Source organism: Urocitellus parryii, unplaced genomic scaffold (genome assembly GCF_045843805.1).
Source record: "Urocitellus parryii isolate mUroPar1 unplaced genomic scaffold, mUroPar1.hap1 Scaffold_43, whole genome shotgun sequence".
Taxonomy (NCBI): Eukaryota; Metazoa; Chordata; class Mammalia; order Rodentia; family Sciuridae; genus Urocitellus; species Urocitellus parryii.
The window spans coordinates 1591061-1605007 of NW_027553833.1; the positions used below are offsets into that span (position 1 = coordinate 1591061).

The 13947-nt window shown below is 36.6% G+C and overlaps 1 protein-coding gene across 1 annotated transcript in view; it reads right to left on the reverse strand.

Moving 5' to 3' along the window:
• The window catches only part of LOC144252434 (1-phosphatidylinositol 3-phosphate 5-kinase-like), a 28353-nt gene extending 25385 nt beyond the window's left edge, over window positions 1-2968 (reverse strand). Inside the window, 3 exon segments of the mRNA XM_077794758.1 lie at window positions 1315-1466; window positions 2800-2881; window positions 2884-2968. Coding sequence (XP_077650884.1) covers window positions 1315-1466; window positions 2800-2881; window positions 2884-2968 — 319 coding nt within the window.
• Window positions 2969-13947: the final 10979 nt, after the last annotated feature.

Below are 13947 nucleotides of genomic sequence, written 5' to 3' on the forward strand. Positions count from 1 at the left end.
AGGCAAAGTTAGGCAGTCTGTCACTACTAAAAGATGAGTTTCTACTCCAACTCCTCAACTGAACAAGTGAGGAAATCCTATGCTTAAAATGGAGACTGCTGCTCTCCTTGGTCTCCTTTTCTTCTTTCTGTAGCTAAGGAAAGCGTGGTATTTTGAAAAACTAAGATCAATAATTCTGCAAAGAAAAGGTGGTAGGTGAAATTTTCAGACAATAATGTCTTCATTCAATATTATTTAGTCAGAAGGGCTCCCTCAACAAAAACAGGCTGTTGGCCATGGGCCAGGTATAAGAGCTAAGGTTAAAGGTTAAAGTGGAGATGTTTTAAAATAAAAGGAGAGCTCCTTTATTTCTCTTCCCTTGCCCAACTTCCAATTCTTAACCAGGGGTTAAAGCTCACTGCCTTAGAAGTCCTGTAAAGATGACACAGCCAGCTCTGATCCAGTTCTTCAGCAGTACTTCTTCTTGATTTCTCTTGCCTCTTCCAATAAACCAAATCTCAGCTAGAAATAAAATATCCTTCTGCCAAACACCATTGCTTTCATCTATTTTTCATTCTCATGGGGAAGACTGGCCAGGGCCCACAGGATCTGGTATTCAGGGACACTTGATTTCTCAATGCTGTATCCCTTTGCCTCTATTACACCACTTCCCACTGCCTTCTTCTATCACCTTGATAGATGGTTGGGCAAACCATTCTACTGAGTTTAGCAATCTACCAGAAATAAAGCATAAAATATTTACTCTCTCCAGTTTCTTCACTTCACTGATCCCTAGCACGCACTCATTAGAAGAGCATGAAAATGAAGGAGGTGACTGTGTAATAAACCAGGATGGAGAATAAACAGGCAAGAAGAGCTCCGCTTATACAGCCACACTGATAGTTTGCACCCCACAAAGGACACAGGCCAAGAGCAAGTGGCAGCCCAGCAATGGAGTTGAAGAATTCTGCAGCCAGAGGCATGCACATCACATTTCACTAGCACCCAAATACAGACACAGAATTCATTCACAAGACTGAAACTAACCTGTGTTCTCCTGGGGATGCTGCAAATTGTTCTCTGCTGAAACTCAAGCAAGTAATTAATCAAAAAGCAGCCAAGAGGTCTGTTGTTTGCCTAAATCAAAGTTTAGTGACATGTTTAAGAGCTTTTATTCAGATATCAACAAATTCTTTCACTAATTAAGTAATAGTTTTATTTATTCTGGAGAGTACCTGACTATTCCAAACAACAAGAAAGTTAAGTCAGTAAATAACTTGGGAAACAATGACTGTGGAAAAATCTTAGAAGAATGAAATAAGAACACTCTTTTACCTAACACTGAAGAGCGTCGCTGAAGTTCCTCATTAAGCTGTTTTTTATAAGGAACAGGTGACCTCACTGATTGTGTCCTTGAAGGGAGCTGAGGGCTGGACCAAATTCCACTGGGAGAAGGGTGCTCTCCTTGGCTCCCTTCTCCTCTCTCTGTAGAGCAAAAGAAAGGTTGACATTATTTGAAAAATTGAGACACAAGAATTCAGCAAAGAGAAAACATGAAATTTTCCAGACAACTATATTATATATATACATACATACACACACACATACATATATATACTTATATATATGTATGTATATATTACATGCATAATTTAAAATTAGGCTTTTGGATTTTTTTTAAAAGAAAGAAATCCAAAGAGTAGAGCAAAATTATAAGCCAATAATCACACCCTTGGTATATGTGATTTTCTGTTTTACTTTTCATTTGAAATTTGAGGAAACAGAATGCAAGCTTTTTACACAAAGGCCCAGATTTTTTGCTGTGTTTATGGAAGAGATTCCTTGTACTATTGAAACAGCACCCAATATAGTAGCTGCTCAATAAACGTTTACTAAATAAATAGAGTATTATCTTATAAAGAGACTACATAATATAATATCTTAGATGGAATCTTATAACAATAAAAGGACATTATGTAAAAATTTTAAAACTCTGAATAAAATACATACAGTAGTTAGTGAAAATTGTAAAATCTTTACATTAGTGCAGTAATACTGATAGTATAGTAATACTAACCTAAGATGTTAATAATAGCAGAAACTGAATGTAGGGGTAAACTAAGTGCTCTGCATTATCTTTCCAATTTTTCTATAAATCTAATAAAACTGTTTTAAAAATTAAAGCTTATTTTTTAAAAATTATCATCTTAAAAATGTACCAAGTTTTTACAGTACTTTAAACCTAACCATTAATAAACTTAATTAGAACTATCAAAATTTCTACTGAGGGGCTGGGGTTGTGGCTCAGTGATAAAGTGTTTGCCTCCCACATGTGAGGCACTGGGTTCGATCCTCAGCACTACATAAAAACAAGTTAAACAAAATAAAGGTGTTGTATCCACCTACAACTAAAAACAATATTTAAAAAAAAATTCTACCTAGTCTGGGCTCAATGGCACACAATCCCAGCAGCTCAGGAGGCTGACACAGGAAGATCACAAGTTCAAAGCCAGCCTCAGGAAATTAGTGACACTATAAGCAACTCAGCAAGACAAGCTCTTGCCCTGTCTTTAAATAAAATATAAAACAGGGCTGGGGATGTGTTCACTGGTTAAGCACCCCTGGGTTCAACAGTACCCCCCCCCAAAAAAAAAAAGAAATCTAGCTTTTTCTTCTTAAGCAGAAAAATCTGGTGATATATGAATTAAGCATCTTATTAATATTTCACTTTTTCACAAAGATACAACATGAAAGTTGAATAAGGGAACTATAAAGAATCAAAACTGTAAGTTTTCTGATGCTTAAGAGTAAGTCTTCCCTTTGTTAAATCGAAAAAGATTTACAAAAGAACTATATGCTGATTTAAAAGAAGGTTCATCCTGGTCAGGAGTCAAAGGTTTAAGTGTATAAGATGAGAATGACTGGTAGGAGGTCGAGGCAAATCATTAGCAGAGTCCAGTGTTGAGGAAGTCTTATCATCTGTGGCCATTTCATGAGTCTGCAAAAGAAAAAAAAAAGTTACTGTTTCAGAAGCCAAAAGTTAATTTCAAACAATATGCATACATCTGGAAGATCCTATTCTGTGAGAGTTTTTACCTATGAAAACCAAAGAGTCAGTGAATTTAGCTTAGCATACTCAAGTGAAGGTTTAAAAACACTGCTGTCTAAATCAAACCTCAACACCTAAAACTGATGGTCAACCTAATTTCAAACATTACTATTAAAATCATTTTAAAATTTTTAAATTAAAAAATTTGCAGGTAAGGCATAAATGTGAGCAGGCAAAGAAGAAAAATATTTTCGTATCTGTAAAAATTTTGGGAAAAAAGGTACTTAATATTTTTTTAAAGTTATAGGGGGAAACTGGTTTTATGCCAACATATAAATTCCTCCATCTTACTTATTTCAGCTTTTCCCTCTAAAAATATAACAAAAAATTATCTACCTAAAGAAAGGAAATAAAATAAGTCATCCTTTAAACATTTCTATATAAACTCAATAATTAGCTCAAGTTACACCTTATTTGAATATTGACAACTATTCAAATCAATAAGCTATGCTCCATCATGTTTCCTCCCAGGAACATGAACTTGCTATTTTCCCCTTTAACCCTATATAAATATTAAGATAAAGATCTTCCTAAAGGACTTTTTCCCCTAAATTACCAAAAATCATAATTCAGCCAAAGCAGTAAATCTCCACATCAGAGTTTACCAAAAAAGCACCGATTTATATTTTGCTATTCGGAGTTATAGTTCAACCAGAAGAACCATGCATACCTCTAGTTAGTCATTAAAATGCTTTAGTTTCTAATATAATTTACACTTTTAAAAAGAGGACATTACACTCTTGTAAATGCTTTGCTTCTCTGAAATCATATGCACCATCTCATTTTATTTTTACAATCCTGGAAGGTACATAAAGCAGTCCTCATTACATTTTTATCTTCAAGGCAACCAAGGTACTCTGAATCTAAAATAACTTTCCTGGGGGGAGGTCACAAAGATAGTTTGGGAACCTGCATCTAATCTCACCACAAAATTCTTTAGATTGAAATTATTTTTGTAGCTTTTCACAGACCTCCAAGTCTAGCCTATAAGCTATTTTCTAGCTACTCAAGACTACTCAAGACTTTGCTTTATTTATAATTTAATTGACTTTTAATTAAAGCACAAATGAAACCACTAACTTAAACAGAATTTTGGCAATAAATATTTATTAGAAGCTGGGGCAGGGAGGAAAAGAAAAAGAGTAAGGGGGGAAAGTGAGAGAAGAGGAGGAGGAAGGAAAAAGGGAAAAGTCTTTAATATCATCTTCTATTGGGGAAAGTAGTTAATAATCCTTCCAAAGTATCATGACACTCCATATTCCAGCTTCAAGACTTAGAAAATAAGATGGTGACTGATTAAGTACAAACTCAAATTTTTGTCCTGTACTTTTTAAAAGAGTACTAGAGATGAAGGACATGATGACAATAGCAACCTCAGACCTCAGAAAACAACCTATATTCTACTTTCACAAAAGTAATATCAGAAGCAGAGTTAAAAACCTGCATAAAGAGCCTTAGAATTAGCTTGAATTACTTCTAAAGATCAACTAAACATGAAACTTTTATTAGGTTTTGGAGATATGAAGATAAAAAATTACAATATTAAAATATAGCAAGTATTGTCTCTACAACATAAATACAATCACATGGAGTTATCAATAATAATTACATGATATTGGGATCCTGAAAAAACTACATTACAACTCTAATTTTTTGACAACTCAATAACTGCTTATTATAAAAACTAGGACTCCTTCCTGACAGGTAATTAGAAGTATTTATCTACTTACTCAAAGACCTCTGATGTATCACCAGCACTCCACCTCTTTCCATTTCAAGGTTAGTGTAGTATACGCATATTACCTTGTTAGTAAAGCTAATCAGTAGGCTATGGGGTATTAAACGTAGGAAATAAGTTGCTCTATCAGCCAATATCAAAATTTTAGTTAGAATATCCAAGTATCAGCCTAGTCATCTCTAAGTAGTTTTTTTAAAAAAAAAAAATACTCAAATTTTATCTAATAATGCAGGACAGTTTAATACTAGTAGTGTTGGCTTCCACCAACAAAGAGTTTTGTTGTTGTTGTTGTTCAATTTTTGCCAACAAAAATACTAAAGGAATACCAAAACTGATCCATATTACTCTTTCCAGAAAGAAAGAGGCAGTTCCCAGGAAATTAGTCTTGCCTCTCAGAGGAGTCAACCTGCCCAAACTCAAGAAAAAGAAAACTAAGAATATTTTTTGTAAGAATGACAGAGTAGGACCTTTTGGAGAGGCAGAAAATGAGATTCAAATAAATCCGAAATAAAATACTGCAAATATGCCAAAATACTATCTGTATTGTCATTGTACTAATTTTTACTAAATGAATGCACGGAATTAACATCTTAATAATTTAACATATTATACACAGATACACAGAAATAACCGATTCTGCTTGATACAGAATTCTAGCATTTTTCATATTTCTTGAATGTCTTAATAACAACAAACTCTAGGCAGAAGACCCCATATTCCTAAAAGTATCCACCCACTTCATTCTCATCCTTTTGTTGAGAACATTCTTTAAGAAAGGGAAGTACTAATTTGGAAACCAAGTCTTCCCAAAACACTTTGAGTTGAAATAAAATCGCCTTTAATGGCAGAAACAAGCTTTTAAGGAGATATACGCATATTTGAAAGCCCAATGTTGTTACCAGTTCTGTAGCTTATGAACTTTCTTTTCCAGCCTAATGATGTACCTCTGACACATGGACCAGAGCTCGTCCACTCAAAGGGAAGAGGAGTGGGCATTCCTCCTCCTAAATAAGTTCGGGCATGAAGGTTAAAAGAGGTGCAAGGGAACTTCAAATGTTTCAAGGAACCCTCTTCAAGAAGTGCCCTACTCGGCTCCCGTTCCACTCGCCAGACTTAGGGCAGCCTGGAATTAGGAAGACCAGCTAATGCTTGGGACAGGTTCTTGGCCTTTCCTGGCCCAGCCCAGCGAAGGAGCCCCATCTCTCGCCCTCACCTCAGCTTTCCCCCACTGCTCTGGCCCGCACAGCACCCAAGCCGGCCTTCTTCCCACTATCAGCCCCAGCTGGCCACACCCCAGGCCTCTCCTTTATCTGGGCCTCCCGCCCCGGCCCCGCCGGCCTCCCTCCACCCCAACCCCAGCTTCACCCCGCTCAGGTGCAGGGAGCCCGCCCCGGAGCGCAGCGAAGGAGTACTCCAACGCTGGCTGTTGTGGCAGGAAGCGAAGATGCTTACACGGTAGATGCGGCGTCTCCCTTCCCTCCAAGGCTCCGCCCCCCCCCCCGTTCCTCCTCCCCACCAATCCGCAATCTTTCCTGGGGGCCGACTCCGCCCCCTCCTCCCCGCCCGCACGACGTTGGGATCAGACGCTCAGGCAGTAAGAGTCCAGCCCAGAGAGTGTCGTCTGGGACCACTTGGCCAAACGTAGGCCTCCTCCGCCTTTTTTGAGGAAGCCAGGATCACGGCGCACTTGAGCGTCACGCGTGTGGGTCACTGGATGCGTGCTTGGTGTCCTGGGCACCGGACGGGTGCTGGCTGGGCCACGGTTACCGTATGTGTTCGACACCGTGAGCACTCTTAATGGGTTACAGTGCTCGGCGTTCTCGTGACCCGGACTTTGACTTATGTAGCGCTGATCAGTGGGTGAGAGCAAAGACTCCGGTGTCAGACTTGCAGGACTCCGACCATAGCTAGGCATATTCCTGTAGAAAAATTGCTAACTTCTTCAGGCCTCAGACCTCTGGTGTGTAAAATGGAGTTAATAATAGCAGTACCCACTTCACATACTTCTTTTTTTTTAAGATTATGTAAAACAGTTCATGAAAAGCGGTTGGCAGAGTGCCTGACCCAGAGTTAGTGATGTTGGCTCTAAGCTTTTCATTCAGGTTTTGAGTTGCAGATGCTAAGGCTAGCTGGATCGTCACTTTGGTTCGGTAGAAAACATACCAAAACCTGCTGACTGAAATTGTGGGGCTTGGCAGAGGAGCACAGAAAGGAAAGAAATATAAAGGGAGGTTCTATTTTTATTCAATTCTGGGGATTCTTTTCCTCAGAGAGTTTTGGCAAATCCTCATTCAAGCTTTCTTTGAGATGGTCTTTTCAGCTGCTAGAGAGTACCACAGAAATCTGTCCTAGTACAAAACCTGGTCACTACCCTCAACTGGGCCCTTCAGCAATCATTCTAGAGAGTATATTCAGCTTCCCCTTGTCATTCTTCATTACTGCGGTGCCACACACACACACACACACACACACACATTACCTTGACTAGCATTCTTTAGAGAATCTTATCTAACCAAGTGAAAAAGCCAAGGTTACTTTGGGTGCAATCCTTAACAACCTAACCTCCCCTGCCACAGCTTTTTCCTGCATCCACATATCCACTTCTACCCTGGCCTACCTGGATCCCTCCTCTCTGGTAGAGAGAGGTCTGCTCTTTCCCAGTTCAATCCTCCTGGCACCCAATCTACTCTCCTGTTCCTGGTATCTTGCACTGTATCTTCAACCAATCTTTTCCCAGTGACTCTTTGTTCTCAGCCTATGAACATGCTCAAGTCTCTGCCTTCTAGGAAGAAAAACAAAAAAACTTTCTTAAATCAGTCCACCATATATTAATATTTCATAAACCTAAAATAAAGTACAAAATAGACCCAGAGAGCATATGAATAAAGTAGTCATTCTAGACAAGAACACCTTAATGTATATAGAAACTCCATGTATGATTAAAAAAAAATAATAAAACATCTATTCAACAAACTGTTTTTCCCCAGCATAGGGGTGCTTTACCACTGAGCTACACCCCACCCCCAGTCTTTTAATGTTTTTTTTTTTTTTTTTTTTTTTTTTTTTTTTTTTTTTTTTTTAATTCTGAGATAGGAGCTCACTAAGTTGCCCAGGCTGGACTCATTTTCCATCCTTCCACCTCAGCCTCCCAAATACCTAGAATTCTAGGCATGTGCCTCCAGACCCTGTAACAAACATTTTTGAGTCACCAACAATGTGTGTTGTTAAGTAGGCACTACTCTAGGGATCAAACTATGAACATGATTATAGTCCATGACCTCAATAAGTTTTTCAGTCCAATATCTGTATTCACTTACAGTTTAATCTGTGGGGAAAAAAAGATGAAAAACTGGTTACCATTTGGTGGTGGGGAGAGAAATCAGTTTAGATTCTGACCTCATACTAAACATCCAAAGTCATTCCAGATGAATTTTATCTGTAGAGAGATGATTTGTGTAAATATCCTCCCAGAAAACTCATCTGAGCCTCCATTTATAATTCTTGCGAAATTGACTATTGTTATAGTACTATATTTATATTTCTCCCCATATATTAGTTGCATTTTGCTGAAAATACCTTTTTCTTTATATTGATTACTATCAATATGGATGCTAATCAATTTTCTGTGCCTGACTCATTCCACTTAATGTCCTCCAGGTTCATCTTTATTATCACAAAGATTTTTTTAAGACTCACTGATATTCCATTATGCATATATACCACATTTTTTCTTTATCCATCCCTGCCTGATGAACACTTGGATTGATATCAATTTGGGTCATTGTAAATCATGCTACAGTTAACATAGGAATGCAGATATATCTTTGATACACTGATTTCATATACCCCAAAGTGGGGTTGCTGAATCATATGGTAGTTCTATGTTAAATTTTTTGAAGTACTTCCATACTGTTTTCCATAATGAGTGTACTAATTTGCATTCACATTAGTAATATGCAAGCTTCCCTTTTTTACTCATACTCTGCAATGCTTCTTATCTTTTGATAATAGTCATTCTAACAGGTGCAAGGTGGTATCTCTCACTGTGGTTATAATTTGTATTTTTTCTGATAGCTAGTTATATTGAGCATTTTTTTAAAGATTTTATTAGTTGTTGATGTCCCTTTATTTATTTTTATGTGGTGCTGAGAATCAAACCTAGTGCCTCACACATGATAGGCAAGTGCTCTACCACTGAGCCACATCCCCAGCCCCAATATTGAGCATTTTTCATATCTATGGGCCATTTGTATGCTATCTTAGGAAAATTCTATTCACATACATTCCCCATTTTATAGTTGTGTTTTTTATTTTTTTATTATTAAGTTGTTTAAGTTCCTTGTATATTTTGGATAATAGCACCTTATTGGATGCAAGGTTGCAAATATCCTCTCATTCCGTAGCTTGTCTTTTTGTTCTGTTGATTGTTTGCCTAGCTTTGCAGAAGCATTTTGGTTTCATATGTTGCTCATTTGTCTATGTTGCTTTTGTTGCCTAAACTTTGAGGTCATAACCAAAAAAAAATATTGCCCAGGCCAATGACATGGACCTTTTCCCATACATTTACTGCTAGTAGTTTTACATTTTCAGATCTTATATTTGGATATTTAATCCACTTGGCCTACTTTCATTCTTGTGCATATGGACCTCCAGTTTTCCCAATACCATTTATTGAAGACACTGCCCTTTTCCCATAGTGTGTTCTTGGTAACTTTCTGAATAACCCATTTACCATAAATAATACTAAACATCCAAAGTCCTATATTTCTGGTCTACCTATTCTGTTCCATTGGTCTTGTGTCTGCTCCTTTGCCAGTATTATGCTGTTTTGTTACTGCAACTCTGTAGTGTATTTTGAAGTCAGGTAGTGTGAAGCTTCCAGTTTTGTTCTTTTTGCTCAAGATGACTGGCTATTCAGAGCCTTTATGGTTCCATGTTCAATACAAATTTTAGCATTGCTTTGTTTTTCTATTTTTGTTTTTTAAAAAAAGTCATCAAAATTTTGACTGATATAGATTGACTCTATAGATCACTTTAAGTAATATGCACATTTTAACAATATTAAAATCTTTCAATCCATGAACATGGAATGTCTTTCCATTTATTTGTGTCTTCTTTAATTTCTTTCATCAATGTTTTGTAGTTTTCAGTGTGCAGGCCCTTCATCTTCTTAAGTAAATTCATTCCTAAGTATTTAATTTTTTGTAGCTGTCATAAATGAGACTATTTAAATTTTCTTTTCAGGAGGGTTTGTTGTTAGTAAATAGAAATGCTAATGATCATTGTATGTTGATGTATCCTACAATATTGTCAAATTTGTTCATAATTCCTAACAGTTTTTTAATGTCATCTTTAGGGTTTTCTACATGTAAAATCAAGTCATCTGCAAAGAAGGACAATTTAAGTCTTCATTTCCAATTTGGGTGCCTTTTATTCCTTTTTCTTGCCTAATTGCTCTATCATATTATGTTGAATAGAAGTGGCAAGAGTAGGCATTCTTGCTTGATCTTAGAAGAAAAGGTTTGAACTTTCCACCATTGAGTATGATGTCAGCTGTTGTTTGTCATTGAAAGCACTTCCTAATTTTTGACCAGTAGGCTTATCTTGAACTTCCCTGTCCAGTGGCCTGGAGTCGGTCAGTTCTGTACAAAGAGCTCTAACTCACTTCAATAGGTAATGCAAAGATGTTTTTGTTGGTTTTTTGCAGTACTAGGGGTTGAACCTGGAGCCTTGTGCATGCCGGGGAAGTGCAATCATTGAGCTACATCCCCAGCTCCATTTATAATATTTATTTGTTTGTTTGTTTGTTTGTTTTGGGGAGGGCTGAGAAAGGAGAATTGCAAGTTCAAACCCAGCCTCAGCAAAAAGCAAGGCACTAAGCAATTCAATGGGACCCTGTCTCTTTTTATTTTTTTAAATTTTGAGATAGGGTCCCCATAAATTGCAGAGACTGATCTCAAACTTGGGATCCTCCTTCCTCAGCCTCCCAAGTCACTGGAATCACAGGCATGCACCATGGCACCTAGCTGCAAAGATGTTTTTTTTTAAAATTATGAAATTCAGTTCTGGCTAGGATATAATAAAATTAGCTCCCTTTTACCCTTTATATAACTATATAAATTGTTATATCCCTCCTATAGAATGATTTGGTAGATCTAACAAGCCTTAAAAATTCCTTTATCCATTCATTCCAATTCTAGCAATGTAGCCTAAAGAAATGATTCAACTGTTTTTAAAAAGGTAAGTTAAAGATATCTGTCATAGTTATTTAAACAATAAAATGAAGAAATAAAAGGAAACAACACAACTAACATAAATGACAAGAAATTAAGATGATCTAATCTGTTCTAACCAAGACAAATGATATGTAAGTAATATAGGTAACAGAAAATTATGTTTACTAAAACTTTATAAAGCATTTTGAATAGAAGTGGCACAATCAACTTCCTTGAAAAGTTTTTTGTGTCTCCTTTTTTATACCTCCCATTCATACTTTAAACTCTTTTATTATGATTTCTATCTAAATGTGCATTCATGAGGTCCTTCTGCTTGCCAAAATTATTCTCAGACTGTCTTATCTCTTTGTGGTATTTCCTGCTTTTTGCAAACATTGCATGACATGAAAACTCTGCTGATTCTCTTACTGCCCCCCAGATTTTTCTTCCCATTTACTTTGGGAACTCCTTTTCTTCTATATGGCCCTTAAAAATGTGAGTATTCCTCACAGTTCTCACTGAGATAGGCTTTCTTCTGATTCTGTACTCCTGAATGATCTCATATGCTGTTTTCAGCTATTATCAGTATATGCTAAAGATTACCAGATTTCCTTCCCTCTTCAACTCAGACATCCCTCCTGAACTCCAGATACAGATGACTGCCTCCTAGACATCAACATGTTGCTGTCCCACAGGCATTTCAAATTCAAGAAACTTTAAACTTAACTCATTATATTGGTCATCAAATCTGTAACTCTATCTTTATTTCTTCCTTGTTGAAGGGTATCCTGTCACCCAAACTCTAAATCAGGAAGTCACCTTCACTGTTGTCTCTCCCTTAATCTTCATGAATAAGCAGTGATCAAGCCCTACTCATATTCAGATTCTCTAAGATCAGCAAAATGAAAAAATAACAGCTTTTGAATATTTACGAGAATCTCATTATCTTAATGATAGTCTCATAACCAAATCCTAACAGAGATTTCATGACGCAGATTTCAGTTTGTATTTATGACAGTATTTGGCGTTAGATATTATTAAAAGATTTAGATTCTTTTATTGACCAAATGAAAGGCAAATGATGTCAAAGTATGCAATAATAACCAAATTGGGGAAAGTGGTGGGTTAAATTAATCATAATGTGGCATCCAATAGAATAGGCCAGTTCAATTCAAAAGAGCCTGCATGTAAGCAGGGAGCTTCAAATTCACATTTCTATCAGCAATCTAATTTCAGTCAAACATCCATTGTTAAATTTAATTGATTTTATTAATGGTAATTTATTGTTTCATAGTTTTATTTCTAACCATTTTGTCTATAGATTTATTATTTTAAAGTTGTGTAAGAATTATCAGCATATGGTGCATTACATTTAATTTTTTTCAATATATATTTAATAATATTTTAATGTAAGTCAAACTGAAATCTACAAGAAAATAATATTTAAAGTCAACCTGAAATCTACTCATTCCTATATTAGTGGCCTAAGAAACACTGTTTTATGAGATTCCCATGTCATCTTTCCTATCACATTGACTTTGAGACAAATTTGCAGCCCTTCTCTAGCAAATGTTTATGATTTAATGGAATATTTTTATGATTAAACTCATCGTGGTTTTGAATAATATCCTATATTTATTTTATTTTTACCTCATTTTTCTCATATGTTACCAACATTTTTTTAGATACCTTTATTTTTATTTATTTATTTTAAAGAGAGAGAGAGAGAGAGGATTTTTTAATATTTATTTTTCATTTTTCGGTGGACACAACATTTAATTTTTTTTATGTGGTGCTGAGGATGAACCCAGGGCCCCACTCATGCCAGGAGAGCGCATTACCGCTTGAGCCACATCCCCAGCCCTGTTTATTTTTATGTGGTGCTGAGGATGGAACCCAGGGCTTCATGCGTGAGAGGCAAGCACTCTACCACTAAGCCACAACCCCAGCCCATTACCAACATTTTTTATGAAACTATATTTTAGGTAACTTGAAGGATGCCCTGAATAAGAATGGGTATGATTGCTTACTTTTAATAATCAGCAAGGGATAATAAACCACGTGAACCAGATGTGATATGGAGTAAAATTTACAATCTCAGGTGACCAAAGACCTGAGATTTGAGATGCAGATACACCCTTACACTCTTCTATAACCATTTTTTTCAGGAATAAGTAGACGTGGATGCTAATATCCGTTAATCCATATTAAAAAACTAATAAATTGGCTGGGTTTTTGTTTCTTCTCCCTTTTCTCGTGGGAAAAATGCTAGTGCCCTCTAGCGTCCAAAATGCACCTTGAGCATTTTGCCCTGCTTGTCAATTATAATCCAATGAAAGATTATTTTAAAAAATAAAATTTCGAACATTGACTCTTGATCATGCTATTATCCTACAAATAGCAATATAAAATACTGTTTTCCCATGTTTTCTAGACTAAGAAATACACATACAAAAATGAATCTCTGGAGGAAATGGAATTTTTTAAAAAATCCACTGTTTTCTAAGGCTTCACATCTTTAGAGCAGCTACCTTGGAACCCGGATAATCATCTTTTTCATTATGTTTTAATGCAAATTGTAAATGCGGCTTATTATAGTATATGATAATAACTGAAATTATAGGTGCATAAAACCCTAAAGATCTCGTTATTGGTTGTGGTGGAAATTATTTACTGAGGCAGGCAGGGTTGCTTTTATATCTGTTGCATCCTTTGCATTCTGGCATCCCCAAAGCAACCCCATGTTGGCTGGAACACTCTCCTTCCAAAGGCACATTACAATCTACAGACCAACCGGCAGCAGCGGGTAGGGAACCCGCCAAGGTGCTGGTCTGGGTGCCTTTACTGCGGACCTGAAAACACGCTTCACAGTGCTCAAGATTGGTACATGGCCGGGCTGCTGCAGC